The 19,509-nt window shown below is 35.3% G+C and overlaps 1 protein-coding gene across 1 annotated transcript in view; it reads left to right on the forward strand.

Annotated features, from left to right (window-relative positions):
* The window catches only part of LOC121410074 (low-density lipoprotein receptor-related protein 1B-like), a 146,051-nt gene that overhangs the window by 102,711 nt on the left and 23,831 nt on the right, over window positions 1–19,509 (forward strand). Inside the window, exons 24-25 of the mRNA XM_041601932.1 lie at window positions 15,655–15,816; window positions 18,605–18,742. Coding sequence (XP_041457866.1) covers window positions 15,655–15,816; window positions 18,605–18,742 — 300 coding nt within the window. The remainder of the gene's footprint in view (window positions 1–15,654; window positions 15,817–18,604; window positions 18,743–19,509) is intronic.

Genomic DNA, 19,509 nt, shown 5'->3' on the forward strand with positions numbered 1-19,509 from the left:
ACATTCAAATCAAAGGTTACACAATTAATCATAAATCATGAAACAAGTATTATTACAGTAATTACAAAATCATATTTGCGTTACATAAATTGTTCTTACACGAATCGTAGCAAGCCCTTGGGCAGTTCATTTTTTTTTTGGGGGGGGGGTCTTTTTACTAGCAATGTTGTATATTTCTATCCGGTATCTAATTTCTTTTACACATGTTTCAAAACAAACTTTTTTTTCAGTTCCTTATTTGTTCCTATCCAAAATAACTTTATATATTAACCTAAATGCAAAAGTTACAAACAAAAAGGTTTTACTATCACTTTCAACTTTAAGCAATTTATTTGTTTAGTTCACAGTCAATAAAAGCATGTATAATATCTTCTTTACCCTTGAATGTTGGACACAAATCGTCTGTTGCCAAATTCCATTTAAACAGGTTACTTCTTACTGTTAAGAGATTATATAATATTATAGATTGAACTCTCGTAATTTATTTTCTCTAACTTGAATAAGATTATTTTTAAATACATTTGGCAAATTTACATCAATATCAAGTTTGTTCTCCCAATGTAAAATGTATTTTTTGAGGGGAACAGTTTATGTATAGTATTACTACTCAGATCATTGATGCATTTCAAACTTTTCCAATCATTACCTGGGGAACAATGAAACCATGAGGTCTGATAGTGATGCCACTATTATCGCTCAAAATTTGTATCCATATTGCTGGTATTGCCTTTTTTAGTTTTGTGCAGTAAAAATAATAGTATTCTTCTTTTTATATCGATCTTTCTCTGAATGCTTTCCATTGGTATGTCACTATTTCTCCCAATAATATATGTTAAGTAAATTATACCACTTCTATACCAGTCTTTAAGAAATAAAGACTGGTTATTAAATACTATGTTTATTATGCCAAGGTATTTGATTTCGAATATCATTACAGTTAGGGTTAAATATACAAACATCTCTCAATGTGGTAATAGTTCTAAAAATTTCCCAATCCTCCAATATTTCTTTGTAAAAGTTGGTATTTTCCTTTCGTTTATAATTTTCAGTATTTTAGCACTGAAATTACAATTTAAAAGGAACGAGATACCTCTTGGGAAGTCAAACCAATACGAACACATTTTTTCATGTTTCTGTTTTGTCATTCAAAGAACTTCCTAACCATTTTAACCGAAAAAATAGTATTTGATGGTGTACATCAGTCATTTTTATTCCATCCTTAATATGATTTTCTGTTAAAGTACATCTTTAAATTTTTTTCTACTTTTCTGTTCCAAATGAATATAAACACTATATTATCCAAAGTTTTCATGAATTTCGTTGGAATGGAATCAAGAATGCTCAAATGTATCATTTGACGAAGTGCTAAACATTTAAGAATAGTTACCCGACTAAAAATAGTTAAGTTTTGTTTCAACCAGCTGTCAAGTGTCTTTTTCAATTTAGTTAATTTTTCTTCCCACTGTAAGTTTAGCGATTTGTCATTATCATAATCAATATAATGACCTAAGTATTTTACAAGTTTAACAGTCCAAGATGTGGAAAACGAATCTAATGTGAAATTTGATTATATCGTGCAGATTTTAGTTAATTTTTGTGAGAATCTCATATAGCCTTTCATTTTTTCATGTTTTTTTTTGATGGGTGGGAGGGAGGGGGGGGGGGGTAACTCATTAACTCTGCCCCCTCCCGCTCCTCTCCCTCGAGGGAAATATGTATATCGCTTTATAATTATTGTTCTAAAGTACATTCCGAGTAACAATACGAAATATAATTTCTTTATCAAAATGTAATAAACAACGATCAAATATTAATTTTTTAGAAAGGGACCCTCTTCATCATAATGAATTTAATAATGCCCCGCCCCCCTTGCATCCGCGCCTGTTCTACCAAACACACCGTTAAAAACGTTCAGATGACAGAGCTTGAATAAATTACTGAGTGAAAACATATCTTATATGTTATATGTAACTCGTGTCCTGAAGGAAATACCGAATGATGCGACATTTTTCGTGAAGACTTGCAACGTAATGCGTTAGTAATCGTACCTTAAGCTACGATATAATGTGTTAACTGGATGTGACATGCGATGATAATCTTTTTTTTCTTTCTTTCAATAGCATTTATTTAATCATCTGTATATACATTTCACATTTACATCAAAATACATTAAACATAATCAAATAATACATACGGAAGACGATACAGAGATTTACCAGTACAGTTTTTGTTCATTTCTAGCCTTCTCCGCAATTCTGATTTAAATAAAAACGTTAGATTTGATGGTCTATTGTCTACTTTCCTGTAATTACGTAACAAAATTGATTTATATACAGTCCAAAAGGCTATATTAATGATATCATCTAATTCTTTGTGCTCGTTATTTTTTATCAAAAGATCGACATCGATAACAACGTGTTTATTGAAGACTTTTTTGATCAACCAAATTATATAAGACCAAAAATTTTGATTCAATTTACAAGTAATCAAAGCGTGTGTTATGTCTTCTTCTACATGGCAACTATTACAATAAGCATCTTCGCTTATGCGCCATTTACATAAATTTCTTTTCACAGGCAATATATTATACAATATTTTGAAATTAAATGATCTAAGTTTGTTTTCTTTTACTGTTAACAAGTTTCTCTCGAAACAAATATTCCAGCCTATACTCATTTTCGAAATATTTTCCCAAAAGAAACAACAACGTGAATTTGACCCTTCAAGACGTATAATATAATTGTAAAAGTATCTTGAAGGTACATGGTCCAGACATTTTACTGAGTTACCTATTTTTAGTCTGGGTATATCAAGATGCGCAGATTTTTGTATGTTCTTAATAAAAGATTTTGAGAGCCAAATTTTTGGTATAGCTTGCCTCAATTTTGAATAATAAAAAATGACAGATCTTTTACTATTCTTAAATTTCAACATTGATGAAATTTCGGATACATCTTTAAAGCCTCCATCAACATTCAAAATGTCTTCCAAGTATATTATTCCGCTATTGTACCATTCCTTGAAAAATAGTGGTGATTTATTAAAAACAATATAATGATTGAACCATAAAATATTTTCAACCTTATGTTCTTTTCTGAATAATATTTCTTTATCAATCAGACTCCAAGCCCGAATTATTTCAACATAAAATGGAGGTATTTTCTTATCAAACAATGGGATAACGTTATGAACCCGAAGGTCGCTATTCAAGATTAGATTAAGAGTTCCAAAACGCTCAAACCAATAATTTCCAAGTGTTTTCCACATAGAATTTACCTCATTTGTTAACCTTCCTAACCACCTTAATCTGAAACTGACTACTTTCTTTTCTACATCAACCATTTTCAAACCACCTTGTGAGTAATCTTTGATAACATCACATCTTCTAACCTTTTCCATTCGTGAGTTCCAAAGAAATTTGAAAAACATTCTATTTAGTTTCTTAATAATTATTGATGGAACAGAATTAAACATAAGCAAATGGACTACTTGGCTGAGTGCCAGGCATTTCACAATCGTCACCCTACCGTATAATGTCAAGTTTCTTTTACGCCAATTATCTAGAAGACGTTGCATTTTCTCTAACTTATTTTCCCAATCTGCACTGTTAGCAATTTGCTCATTATTAGAGATAAAAAAGCCCAAATATTTTACCGGGTTTTCTGCCCATGTCAGGTCAAGGTCTTGTATTACCCATCGATTCTTTTCCTTACCTATCCATAAGAGTGCAGTTTTTTCTTTGTTAATTTTAGGACCGGCTACACTACCAAAATCTTCCAATTCAGTTAAAATAATTTCTAATGAGCTATCATCAATAACAAAAAAGGTAGTATCATCTGCATACTGTAATACCTTTAACTCAAAGTGACCATTGGTTTCATCAAAACAAACACCTCTTATAGTATCATTTTTGCGTATTTTGTTTGCAAAGAATTCAGCTGCAATCACAAACAGAAGTGCCGAAAGAGGACAGCCTTGCCGTATTCCTCTTTGCACTTGAAACTCTTCTGTTATCCTGCCATTTACAATTACTGAACTTACTATTTGATTGTAAAGGACACAGATCCAATTGCGAAATTCATTGCCAAAATTCAACTTGTCTAAGCATTTCTTTATAAAAGATATATCGATACAATCAAATGCTTTGGTGAAATCAACCATCATGACCGCACCTTCAACATTTTTTTCATGCATGTAATTTATCATATCTTTAACAATTCTTACATTAAAACCTCCTAATCGTCCTTTAATATACCCTACTTGTGTTTCCATAATAATACTTGTTAAAATCTTTTGTAATCTTAATGCTAGAACTGTTGCAATTATTTTATAGTCACAATTGAGTAGTGTTACTGGTCTCCAGTTCTTTAAATCGTCACTGTTTCCTTTTTTATAAATCAAAGTTATGAGACCTTTTCGTTGTGAAGGCGACATCTGTCCATTACTGAAAAATTCATTGAATGCATTAATTAACAACTCGCCTATTTCTTCCCAGAAAACTTGATAAAATTCAATGGGCAGGCCGTCCATACCTGGCGCCTTATTCCTCTTCATAGAGAAAACAGCCTTTTTGCATTCTGCCATATTCATTAAGCCTTCACATTTATTTCTTTCATCTTGACTAAGCCTTTTCACATCTTGTGAGAACACATATTCATTCATATGATCTAGATTAATATGATTTCTCTTATACAGATCTTCATAATACAGTTTAACTTCTCTTAAGACATGTTGTTGCTTAGTAACTACATGTCTCTTCCCATTCACTCTTAGTTGAGTAATAAGCTTATTTTCCCCATTTTTTTTCTCAAGGGATAAAAAATAGTTTGTGTTTTTTCCCCTTCTTCCGTCCATCTGATCCGTGACCTTACTGCGGCCCCTTTACACTCATTTATGTATAACTTCTCTAACTTTTCTTTAACTTGAAGGTATTTTTCTTTTGATATATCATTATTTCTATTGTCTAAATCACATTCATATTTGGCTAACTCAATTTCCAAAAGTTCTTTTTCACGTTTTGTTTTCCTTTTACGTTTGCTAAATTTCTGAGCAAATTCTCTACATTTAATCTTCAGAATCTCTAGTTTCATCATAGAGGTATTTTCATTATCACTGAGACATTTTGATATAACATTTCTAATTCCCGTCTTAAAGTTATTGTCACTAAGGTAGGAAGTATTTAGTTTCCAATATCCTGGACCTTTAATTATATCACTCAATCTTAATTTCAAAGAAATTGCATTATGATCTCCCTTAACGACGGGTCTAATGTCTGTAGAGACAACTTTCCCCAACATGTCCTTACTTATTATCCAATAGTCTAATCTGGATGCAATATCCATGTTCATATTTCTCCAAGTGAATTGTTTTACATCTTTGTTAAATTTTCTCCAGACATCTACGAACCCTTTATTTTTCAGCAAAATTTTAAGATTGTGTGGAGTTTTATAGTAAAAACTTCTTGAACCTTTTGTATCTTTAACTGGGTCTAACACAGAATTCCAGTCGCCTCCAATAATTAGATAACAATCTTTGTCTTCTTTTTGGATATGATCTATTGTTTTTCGTAGTTTCCTAAAAAATGAATCTTTGTTCTTTTTCTCCGTTGGGGCGTACAAATTAATCAGACAATAATTAACAGAGTTCTTCGTGAATCTTATCACTAATAGTCTTCCAGTGTTATCTACACAGCTACTGTCTCTAGTAATGTTGATTTTTTATATTTTCCTTGGCTATAACTGCGACACCTCTTGCACGATTGCTTCCATGCGAATAAAAAACTTTGCCTTTCCATTCACTATTAATCACTGGTTCGATCTCCGTCGACCAATACGTTTCTTGGGCTAAAATGAGGTCAGCTTTTTGGTTTTGACACCATTTGAAGAAGATGTTGCGCTTGGTTTTATTGCGCAATCCTCTCACATTAACGCTTAAAAGATGACACGTTGACATGATGTAAGAAAATTACGGTGAGACACCAATAAGATTTTTCCTCACTTTTTCTTTGATTTCTTCTCCTTTAGTTTCCTTTTCTTAGCTGGTTTCTTCGCTGCGAGTTGAGATCTGGTCTTCGGCAACTCGGGTGACTCTATCGATACTTCCGATTCTGGACAATCATCCGTCTCGATTTCTAGACTATCACCATCACTCGATTCGTCAGCGCTGGTTTCTGTATGACCTCGATCCCGGTCTGCTTGTTTAAGACGCTCGCTACGAATGAATTGGGTAATCTTTGACTGTGTGTTGCCCGACGTTTCATCTTGTGAAAGGGTCTGTAATTCGGTAGCTTCTTGGTTGTCAGCTGTTCGTCTCGTTGTCTTGGTAGCGGTCCGTTTCGGCAGCTCAGCTCCAGCCTGGTTGTCAGCTATGTGGCTGGTTGTCTTGACGACGGTTCGCATCTGCTCCCTTTTGTCGTTCTGACTTCGCTCCCGAGTATCTAAGGTTCCCTGCTTACCGATCGGCTCCTCTCGGCCTTCTTCGCTTGTTAATCCGGGGTTCGGACAATCTCGTTGTAAGTGCCCTTCCCTCTTGCACATCCGACATACAATCTGGTTTGTGCATGTTGAACGATGATGTCCCTTATTAAGGCAGTTTGAACATATGATTTGATCTTTGATGACTTGGTTTGCATGAAAGACCTTTCCACGAAAATTTCCGAAAGACAAGATTCTCGGAACAGGTTGTGCTGGTTTTTCTATATAGATGACTCTGTCGCCCGTTAGGCAGTTTGTTAGTTGGCCATCTACCCTCAACTTTGGGAACGTAACCTTGCCCGACACCTTATATTTTCGTTTCTCAAGTTCATCTACAATCACTGAGTTGTCTACAGACAAAGGAATGTCTTTCACAGTTAGTCTAAGAAGGTTCTCATATCCACCCGCTAGAAATGGGTTAGAATCATATACTGCTATGCATGCATTACGAATGTTCAAACCACTTGCTATCAGTGCAATTCTATAGTCCTGATGTGTAATGTATAGCCTCCATAACCCACCAACTTTCTGTATGCCCATGATATGAGATGTAAGCACAGATTTTAGTAGGGCCTTGTATACTTCTTGACTTTCCAAGTCCTTTTCCATAACATGGGGTACATCCCGATGTTTAAAGAAAACTGGCTTACCAGTAATGATGTGTTTGTCTTTGATCCCTGTTGCCGCTGCGTATGATTGCCTGCCATTGGCTTCCGTGTTATAAGCCGCCATTTTCAAAAATGCAAAGACGTATCATAAACTATATCCAAAATCTGACAGAATCCAGTCCACTTTTCGTCCAAACAACAGATCCTTGCTGCCTTTGTCTATATTGTTCAAATCCAAGTAATTTATATTCCAAATAATCCTTTGATTTTGTCGATGTAGAGAGATTTTTCCAGAGCTTCATGAAGTCGTAACTTTCAAGAAAGAGTGGAAATAGCGCCATGATAATCTAACGCATGTCACAATCAACAAATAATGGCGTAGCTGCGAAAAAAGCGAACTTTCGCAATCTCGAGGCCGCAGACATTGGGGTCCTGTAAAACAATGGTTAACGATTAATCATACAATCGATTTTTCAGATTGTTTGTACATCATAGTCAATAAAATCAAACGTAGAAAACTGTTCTACAATCGTTGCTTAGCTTTGTGTTATAGGCCGTATAGATCTGCTATTCGTGTGCAAAATTCTTTCATGCGACACCATCCATGCTATTCCATGATGTGAGAACCCCCCCCAAAAAAAAAAAAACAAGTTGTGAGAATCCCGCTTGCATGCATGTACAACTCGTCATCATTATGCCGCCCCCTTGAGCCCGCGGGCTGTATGTACTATGGCAGCTGGCTAGAGATATATCCAACGCTGAGATACATGGTAGATTATTATGGATACGAAAGTGGTTTTTGTCTAACCTGCGAAGCAGTGTGAGACTATAGGCGCCACTTTTCCGACAGCGGTGGCGGCGTCAACACCAAATCTTTTCTAAAGGTTAAGTTTTTCTTAAATGACATCATAACTTAAAATTAAAAAAAAAGAATATGAAGCTAGTTCATGAAACCTAGCCATAAGGTTAATCAAGTAGTAGTAAACGTCCTACCTTAGTTTCTGTTCACACGACCAAGGTCAAAGGTCATTTAGGTCGATGAACTTACACTATGTTGGGGGAATCAACATCAAAATCTTAACCTAAGGTTAAGTTTTTGAAATGTCATAACTTAAAAAATATATAGATTCAGTTCATGACACTGGGTCATAAGGTTAATCAAGTATTTTTGAACACGCCGCCAGAGGTTCAAGTCACATGACCAAGGTGAAAGATTATTTAGGGTCAATGAATTGTGGCCAAGTTGGGGGTATATGTTGAAATACCATCATAACTTTGAAAGTTTATTGGTCTATTTCATATAAGAGTATCAGTATTAGTTCAGTATCACTGAACATCCTGTGTGAATTTCAGGACACATGAGCAAGGTCAAAGGTCAATGAAATATGCCCATGTCGGGGTTATCTGTTGAATTACCATCATAGCTTCAAAAGTTTGTGGACCTCATTCATGGAACTTAGACATGAGAGTAATCAAGTATCACTGATTATCCTGTGCGAGTTTGAGGTCACATGATCGAGGACAAATGTCATTTAAGGTCAATGAACTTTTGCCATGTTGGGGATATTTGTTAAATTACCATCATAACTTTGGATGTTTATAGGTCTATTTCATATAAGAGTATCAGTTCAGTATCACTGAACATCCTGTGTGAATTTCAGGACACATGAGCAAGGTCAAAGGTCAATGAAATATGCCCATGTCGGGGGTATCTGTTGAATTACCATCATAACTTCGAAAGTTTATGGATCTCATTCATGGAGCTTGAACATACGAGTAATCAAGTATAACTGAACATCTCATGCGAGTTTCAGGTCACATGACCAAACTTAAAAGTCATTCACGGTCATTGAACTTTGGCCATTTCGGAGTTAATTATTAGATTGATGTCATAACTGTCAATGTTTATAGATATAGTTTATAAAATTCGGATAAAGGGGTAATCAAGTATCACTGACAAGTCTTACTACGTCGCATGATCAAGGTAAACTGTCATTTAACGTCAATGAACGCAGTATACAGTGCGTATCAAAAAAAAGTTTACACTAAGAAAAAGTCCTGTAAAATTATACATTTGTAATATCCTGAAGATTTTTCCACATTTTAACATTGATACAGTTCCATTTAAGCAAATGACGATATAACTGTCGAAAATATTTCCACTTGAGTGAGCACCAGTTACTTTTGAAAAGTTAGTGAAAAATGATTTGCGCAGAACTTTGAAATAGTTATGCGAATAAAAGTCGACCTTAATCATGAAGAACACGTGAAATTTAGCTAGTAAAATTGATTTGAAGATATTTTTTTCCTTTTTTAACTTGTTTCCTTGCCCAAAACACTTCGAAGAGTGCATTGCGCCCCACCCCACTCCCCCACACACCAAGGCCATTGTGACGATATTTGCTTTACACTGAGCTGTGATTTAGATGAAATGGCTTAGGCTTGATTTTCATTTTGTTAATCATTGTCAAGCTTGGGAAAGTGTGGAGAAACAAGTATTGAATGAAAAATTAAATGTAACCCCACTTTAAATGATAAAGAGATGTCTGACATAAACTTTTGTTTAGATTCAGTTGTCTTCAGATCCAGCTGGCACAAAAATGGTATAGGTTGTGCTTACTAAGTGTTGAAATTTCAATTTGGGTGGCAAAATTGTTACAAAATGTTTGAATGTATCCCTTTTATTCAATTGACTAAAAGTGCAAGGGAAATGTATGAGAAATGTTTCGCAGGTTAAGTTTGATTTCGCCCTTTCCCCTTAACACAGCGTGAAAACAAGGATTTCTGCGCAAACAGATTTCTACGAGCTTTTCAAAAATGGACAGTGCTCACTCAAGTGTAGCATTCTGTCAAAACTTTTACTTTCATTGGATAGATGAGACCCAAACCCAAGTTTATATGTGAAAAAAATACCCACATATTGTATATTTTTTAATTCCCAGGGCTTTTCAAAGTGTAAACTTTTTTTTGATACGCACTGTAGTATCATTACATAAATTATTAGTATTTTTTTGGAATAATTATTTTATAGTATTTTTCAAAGTCAACGCTGCTGTTATATTGAATCGCGCGATGCAGGTGAGACTGACAAGAGGCGCTCCACTTGTTCAAAAATATCGAGTACATATCGAATGAGGAAAAGATTACTTAATTATGCCTTAGATAAAATCATTACAGTCCATCGAATCGATATTGCATCTAATGTGTCTTATTGGTGGATCACTGGCAATTGATTCCATGGGTCAGATCACCTCTCCAGCTAAACCATTTCGCATGTGTTGATCTGTACACAGCATGGCCTATAACGTCTGAAAACCATCCGAATTCGCGGGGTTTTTTTGCAGGCTCCTTCTGCACGAACGATAAGCCGGGACGATCTAGCACACAATGTGATGGGCATTGGTTTTACTTTCCGCCGAAATGAAGATTATATTTCACATTCCCGGGGGACCAATTCCATTGATGAGTGGATACTAGGTGCTAACTACGGAAGCAAGTCTTTCCCAGATTATGAAAATGCATTTCTTATCATGTTTTTGGTGTGTAAAACCCTACCCCCGCCCTAACAAGTATTGGACATTTGGCAGAAAATACGTAGCTTTCCTCACGAAATTTATCCCCTTTTCAGTATTCAAAATATCGTTTTTTACACCATTATAACGGTACATATACGTAACGTGCCCACTCTTGAAAAGGAAATCCCTTTTTGCGGGTGGTCGCGCCCGGTACCCATTCGTCAATGGAATTGGGCCACCGGGCGGCCTCTCGAGCCCTGGGAGAAACCAAATGTGGTTCTGAAGGTGGTTTTCTGGAACACTGTCATAACTTCTGTCATTTCTCTCCGAGATTTGACACCACTATGATTGTCACAAATCGGTATTCTGAACATTGTCTTTTCCCTGATATCTCTCTATTAAAAAGTTCCCGCCCATCTTTTCGGAAGCAACCAATCAAAATCATCGTGAGTTCCCAGTGGGAGGCCTTCTAGCCAATAGGAAGGCCATGTGACAGGTAGGGAGCAACGAACGTAGAGGGCAGCAACACACAAGCGTGTTGCTCTAAGGAAGGTCAACTCGATACGCGCATGCAACTGAGCTGCGCGCATATTTTATTGTTCATGACAACGAAATCAAATGCCGATCCAATACAACAACAAATTAGTAGTGATCAAGAAACGAATATGAAAGAATATGACTACAACGATATCAAAAATAACATTAAAAATATGTTGAGGGATATACATAAATATGAAAACATACTTTGATATTTAAAACTTTACAAATGCAAGTTTCAGGAAACTAAAATAATTACCAAATCGGTGATTGTTGTTATCAGCGATTTCACCAGACGGCTGAATTAGGTGATTTGCGCCGAGACGATTTTGTGACCACTCGCAAAGCATTTCGGGATTGAATATGTCCCCCTTATTTTCTCTGGGCTCTTCGCTGAACCCATCATCATTCTATGCTTAAGCTACATTATGCTCCGTCGTCTGCTTAGATTTCAACCCCCTAGTCTAGCACTGGTACTTGTTCTGCTAGGCGTCGATCAGCATTTATCTGCAGTCCATATAGGCCGTGACTCATTTATTTATTTATTAGAGCAGGCAGCAATGCCAATGGGTATTAAAAAAAAATAATTCACGTATCTATCAGTAGTATGTTATCATTTCTTTTCACCATTTTCCCCAAAACTTATAAATTTAGAAATACATTCCAATCAGTAATAAGTGAAGTCTACATCTAACCTAGATCTTGATCATGTTGATCGATAGACCAAAAGCTTCAGTCTCTGTATTTTGGTTGCTCTGCTGAACTGCGCTGGCTCACTCACCGATGGAGATTATAGTAAAATGTCAAAAATTGTTGAATAAATCCCCAGAAACGACGGTTATTCCTGTCTAGTTGATCGATAGACCCAAGTCTAAAGATCTAGAAAAATTTATTTGTCTAACTAGACTGTAGACAAATGCTTTGACCAGTCTCGATCTGTTTGTTGAAGATGTTGTTCCACACTGGATATCTAAGTAGATCTAGAATATATATAGATCTAGCACGTCTTGTTGGTATGAGTTGGTATGAGTCTATGCAACAATAAAAAAATACTAAAATAATAATCAACTCAAAACAGACGAATTCCACATTGTCTTTATAGTATAGGACGCCTAAATCTAGACCATTTGAGGGTTGGTCCATGCAAGCTAAGTTTGGTTCAATTAAGGCCAGCCTGCATGGGCTAGCCGCTAGGAGGTTATGATTTTTTAGTCCGTTAAATGCCTACATACAGGGTAAAGTCTAGAACTAGAAGATTATATGGTTGACAAGTTACCGTTAGGCCTTAGCGTTAGGCATGAAATCTTTAAAAATTCAGTCAGAAAATGCATAAAAATAAAATCACGACGAGCTCAGTCACTTTGCTCTTTCACTTTCGAAATTTCTCAAAAAAAAAACCGCGTTCTGCCAGCCAAGCCCAGGCCATGCAGGCCCAGGAAAATTTACCAATTGCAATATGGCAAACAAATTATGTAAAAGTCTTTAAACATTGATTGCACAGAATCAATGGTCAAATTAAGATATGGATGCTGTCTATCAAGTCTACTTTCTACCCAAAATCAGAAATTAAGATGGTCTAATCTATCTAGCCCCCATTTCTAGTCTAGGCCTAGATCTATAACTAAGGTTTCTAACGCAAAACGAATGTCGATGATGGCACTCTGCAAACGATGTAACATTGCAATCAATTTCCCTCAATTGGCTGATTTTCTTAGAAATTATTGAAGAAAACCAGGGAAAATGTGATTAGGTGGCCGTTTATTCAAACTTTAATTTGGCTTTGGAAGTTTGGTTGCTCAATGATTATCGACCTTCGACGCGACGCAGCGCCTGCATGGCTGTGCAGCTCAGCTGCAGCGCAGCGCGCAGCCAATGCAATGCATCCGATGCATGGGTTTTTTTTTCGCCGTCCATAGTCTCGGACTCGAAGTTGAAATTAGACCCGGATTTCGGGGATGCAGCTTCTTGTATTAAGATTTATAGACTTAAAAGTCAAATGCAATTTAAAATTTGAAATCTGACCTTGAACAATCATCGTTGATAAACATCAGCCCTGAAGCAATTGCACTTCAAATCAGACCAGGCAAATTAGATGTCATTGTCTATGTTGCTAGAAGATCTATGACGAGTCGACTGAAGCCCCAGCGCATCATCAACGTCACTAGTTAGCTACGCGACCGGCCCAGACTCGGCGCACCCAGGCCAGAAAAATGACCTCGATTATTTCGGTGGTTGTCTATGCATTTATTAGTGGTGCAGCGAAATTCAGCAGAGGAAAATAAGAGATAAGAGGGATCCTCGTCATAGACTTAATATTCCAAAATGAGAAAAAATGTCAAAATCATGATTATTTAAGCTAAATAATTTCTTTAAAATTAAAATTAATATTTTTAATATTTCTACCCAGAATAACTGATCTAATAATTGTTCATTAAAAAATATTTGAAATTAACAAATGAAAAAAAATCAACTCGACAAATTTCCTAAAAGTCCCCCTTATTTTTTAGAGTGGTCACAAAATTCGAGCGGAGTTGACCTTCCTTAGAGCAACACGCTTGTGTGTTGCTGCCCTCTACGTTCGTTGGTAGGGAGTATCCCCAATGCAGTTGCTGGCATCGCGCAACTACGCGAATATTGATGCGCTTAATTACAAAGAGAGGCAGGGAGCATGCAGTGAATGATTTTAAAGGAGAAATAGAAAAAGAAGGAAAACAGAGAAATTAAGGAGGAATTGATGTGTAAGGCATAACTAATTACAGCATGAAAACATAATTTTTAGAATTTTCATGAATGATGAGTGACAGTAATACCACAATCTAATCTAAATAATATGATTATATGCTTGACATTCAGTCGGCAGGTTACTGGGATATTTTGTACTAAAAGGTATGACAAAATTTATGACGGCTTCCCACCTGTCATAGCTTTTGTCATGTTGCTTGTATGAAAGGATTGCGCGCATTTAAAACCGCGTATTTTTTGTTGCGCGATAAAGAGAAGAGACGAAATTCATGATAATTGTTGTGACAAAAGATATCATGACATCCCCAGAATACAGATTTTGTCATATCTCTGAGAAAAGAGAAAATATGGAGAAAAGACAATGTTCAGAATACCGCCCCTGGTAACTCGTCCTAAATCGGATACATGCATATCGCTGTTACCATAGTAGGAACCAGAATTTTGCACACGAAACGCATATTGAATGTTTCCGTTGCAGATCATGCGAAACGAAAAAAAAACTCTCATGTCACACAGCTTGCATTGCAGGACATTGTTTAAAGACGTGCCTAAAAGTCTCTTCCAAAATCAATGTATTGTCGTAAAGTCCGTCTGCGTTGCACAGCGAAAAGTCAGGAATATCGCTTTTAACAGGCCGTAAGACAAAGGGATACTAGTAGCTCGAGTTCGACATGGCGGAAAAGGAAACACCAATTCACACTTTTCGACTGTGTTACCCGGAGTTTTTCACAGAAAAAAGTTTGTTCCCGACTTTTCTACAAACTACCAGCTTAGTGTTAGTTCAATGATCACCGTGTCCATATCTGTTGAGATACGCAGCTTATTCCTTTTTTGAAACGTGCTTAAAACATCGAGTTTCAGATCAGAAATATCACAAATTTCTGCTTGCGCTTCAAGCTTGAATAATTAATGTAGGAATATACCCAAATATTCATCATTTTCATGATGATTTATCTTACATTTGTTCTTCACTCATGTCTGAGTGATAGTTAAAGAGAAAATAGTGTCATTTGGCGGACGTTTTTCTTGAAAGACAAGTCCACTCCAACAAAAAGTTGATTTGAATAAAAAGATAAAAATCTAGCAAGCATAACACTGAAAATTTCATCAAAATTGGATGAAAAATAAGAAAATTATGACATTTAAAAGTTTCAGTTAATTTCACAAAATAGTTATCTACACATCCTGGTCTGTATGCAAATAAGGAGACTGATGACGCTTCTCACTCTTTTGTCTGAAATATGAAATATTCTAATTTTCTCCTTATTGTCAAGCGATACAAGGATTAATTCCTCCCTGAACACATGGAATTAAAATTGTTTAATACTATATCTTCAGTCAAGTTTGTCATTATTGTCAAATCTGTAAAAATGAAATATTTCATGATTCAAACAATTGAAAACAAAAGAAATAGTGAGTGATGGACGTCATCGACTGTCTATTTTGCATGTCAATGAGTTGTGCATATCACTGTTTCGTGAAAAATAAGCGAAACCTAAAAATGTCATATCTTTCTTATTTTACATCCAAATTTTGATGATATTTTCAGTGTTTTGCTACTATGATTTTTCTCTATTTATTCAAATCAACATTTTTCTGGGGTGGACTTGACCTTTAATTATGATAAAGCAAACACATGTCCTGAAAATACCACATGTGAAGGAATTAAAAACGTTCAACTATTTGATGTGAAAACTTGTTTAAGAATGTGTATATCTAATATATTTTTTAGATTTTTAGTTAGTCAATTATAGCATTTCAGATGATCTCCCTGTACAGGTGTTCCTTTACCAAATGGTCATTGCAAACCCAATCTAGCATTCAGGGAAGTACCTGAGGATATGAGTCGATCTGAAAGGGATTTAGTGGAGATAAGGTGCCCATTCAATGATCACGATGCTTCCCTTAGATGGTACAAAGATGGACAAAGATTACATTCAGGTGAGTTCAAGATATTCTACAAATACTATTTACTTATCGATCTCCATATTAATCGAACATTCAATTAAATTCATGTATTTTACGATTTCGATAAAAAGATGTACAAATAGGAAACATAATGCAGTTACAATGATATCACGAATATCCATGAGGACTGATATGTGTATATATATATACAAATTATCAGATAAGAAATACATAGCTTTATCATACACAAATATAAATGTTCTAAATGAGTATAGAAAGGATGGAATTGAAGATTACTGCAAAAAATAAAACACAGTTTTTGTCTCACCTGCGTAGCAGAGTGAGACTATAGGCGCCGCTTTTCCGACGGCGGCGGCGGCGTCAACATCAAATCTTAACCTAAGGTTAAGTTCTTGAAATGACATCATAACTTAGAAATTATATGGACCTAGTTCATGAAACTTGGCCATAAGGTTAATCAAGTATTACTAAACATCCTATTAGAGTTTCATGTCACATGACCAAGGTAAGAGGTCATTTAGGGTCAATGAACTTAGACCATGTTGGGGGAATCAACATCAAAATCTTAACCTGAGGTTAAGTTTTTGAAATGTCATCATAACTTACAAAATATATGGACCTAGTCCATTAAACTTGGAAATAAGGTTAACCAAGTATCATCAAACATCCTGCCTGAGTTTCACGTGACATGACCAAGGTCAAAGGTTATTTAGGGTCAATGAACTTTGGCCGATTTGGGGGTATCTGTTGAATTACAATATTTTTTTTTTAAAGTTTTTGGATCTGATTCATGAAACTTGGACATGATAGTAATCAAGTATCACTGAACATCCAGTGCAAGTTTCAGGTCACATGATCAAGGTCAAAGGTCATTTAGGGTCAATGAACTTTGGCCGAATTGGGGGTATTTGTTGAATTACTATCATAACTTTGAAAGTATGTTGGTCTAGTTCATAAAACTTGCACATAAGAGTAATCAAGTATCACTGAACATCCTGTGCTCATTTTAGGTCACATGAGCAAGGTCAAAGGTCAATGAACTTTGGCCATAATGGGGGTATCTGTTGAATTACCATCATAACATTACAAATTTATTGATGTGACTTTTGAAACTTAGATATAAGAGTAATCAAGTATCACTGAATATCCTGTGTAAGTTTCAGGTCACATGATCAAGTTCAAAGGTCATGTGAGGTCAATGAATTTTGGCCACATTGGGGGTATTTGTTGAATTACCATCCTACCTCTGTAAGTGTATTGGTCTCGTTCATAAAATGTGGAAATAAGAGTAACCAAGTATCACTGAACAGCTTGTGCGAGTTATAGTAGTTTTCAAAGTCAGCACTGCTGCTATTTTTAATCGCGTGATGCAGGTGAGACGGCCAGAGGCATTCCACTTGTTGTTGAGGCAACATTCCTATGGAGGATAGTCAAGGAATCATTATTATAAATACAAAGCAAGGATTTTGGCGAGATAGATCAACAGACAAGATCATTACATCAGAGTTATGATTATGAGTCTTTAAATAAGGAGTTGAAAGTTGAAACAAAAAGGGATCAATGATGAGCCTGAATGCCTTATTAATTGATTTTGAAATTTTAACTATTCGATTTATCTACATGGAATTTATAAGGTGTTGTATTATAATAGTTGAAAACAAGCCATTTATGCTAGGTTGAGGGGTCTGTTATGTTTAAAAATCAAAATCCCCGTGCAATATATTATTGAGTTGATCATGTTCAAAACATTAGGTATTATAAAAATAAGTATTAGATAGACTAGACAAGGATAACATGATTGTAGCCATGTGTACACCTGCTAGGTATACAACGTCTAGGCTTTTTCATCCTACTTGCCATCTATCAAACACGTGAGTGGCGAGTGACAAAGTGCGGATTGGCGTCTTGCGGATGGCGCTATGTCGTGGTGGGATTCGAACACACGACTCTCTTATTACAGTGATTACATGATTCAATTCAATTCAATCATGGTTTATTTTGTATAAAAACAATACATTTTACACAGCCAAAAGGCTGAAATTAGCATGTTTACAATAAAATGAAGTAGGATCTATATGGAATCACACTTAATCTTTATCAGACTATTAATATAACAACAAAGAGAAACAAAGCTCTCCTAAATATGATTTGAGAGTAAATTATTATTTTGAAAAACAGAAAACATTTCCATGAGAGAACCGATGATGTAACATACTTACTTTAATGATTATTTATCTTGTATTTCATCATAATACGCAATGTGATATATTTGAATTAAGTTCTACTTGTAATGTTAACCAGAATTTATTTCTTCTTTAGCACTTGAAATTTTATTTTTCATATTACCAAGTGAGTTAACTAATTCATTGAATCGTTTGCGTATAAATGTTTTGTGCATGTAATTAAGTGTCAGTGAATGTGACATGTGACCTTGGAATGAATGACAAAAGAGTAAATGGGAGACCAAAGATTACATGAAGAAACATGGTGAAGAATGACGTCAGTAATGTGAACGAGGGGTATGTTCAACATAGGAAGAATCAGAATGAGGGTATGTCATTATGGCATGAGAGTCAGTATAATAAGAGGGATATCATGGACATGCTGACTAAAATAATGATAAGCGATGTTTTGATATGTCATGAATTTCTTATTTTGTAATCTATTTCTATGGAACTTTCAGCGTTGTTATCATTTGATTTTCCTCTTTTTTAGTCAAATCAACTTAAGTTAGGGAAAGAGAGCCCCGCTCAAGAATACCAATCACAAAATTATCGTTTTTTTTTCTTCTCATTTCCAGGTTATGATAATGGCTTTTTAATACAAGACGAATTCAACCAATTAACAATTATAAACTTTAGAGAAATACACGGAGGACATTTCAAATGCGCTGTATTTTCGGGAGAAACGGAATGTTTAAGTTCAACGTTTACTATAAGTAAGTTATTCATTTTGATTCTTGTTTGCAATGTCATGTTTTTATTGTTTCATTCATGTAGACAATATTATCTTGATCCCATATCTTGAAAATACGATGGGAATCATGGGCAAGATGCCTTTGAAAGAACATTGCTTACAAAATCAAATAAACCCACAAATAAATGCAAAAAACTTATTCATCCTTGTCATGTCTTTGTTTGATTATTGAAGAAAACCTTGCTCATGTTGATTCAAATTTCACATGTTCAACCTTTTTGTAAAAGAAGAGTCAGTTGTATACACCTTTAAAGCTGGGGTCATGGAAGCTTAATCCAAACCCCAAACCGTTAAATTATTATTTTATGCATGATCAGCCCCCATTCCCACCATCACAATCATTCCATCTAGTAGGGAGCATTTGCGACCATATTTTACATCATATTATATCATCAAATACAGATATAGAATAATGGACCTATCAAAACAATCCATTTCTGCGTTCACACACCATTCATTTTTTATGCAACTCTCAAGTAAGATAAACAGTCACGAGGTGCAGAAAAATTGGAGCAGTGAAAATGCACTAAGTGTATAAATCCAATGAGCCGAGAAATCTTATCAGTAGGTTTTTAACTTGTAAAATAGAACAGCAGGTTTAGAGTTTATGATTCCAAAACTTCAAATTCATTTTTTTTTCATTCCTTTTTGTAGAGATATAAATATGAAAAGCAATTTTAAGATTCTCTACTACCGTTAGACGTCCTGCAGGGAACTACTATATAGGTT

Source organism: Lytechinus variegatus, chromosome 3 (assembly GCF_018143015.1).
Source record: "Lytechinus variegatus isolate NC3 chromosome 3, Lvar_3.0, whole genome shotgun sequence".
Taxonomy (NCBI): Eukaryota; Metazoa; Echinodermata; class Echinoidea; order Temnopleuroida; family Toxopneustidae; genus Lytechinus; species Lytechinus variegatus.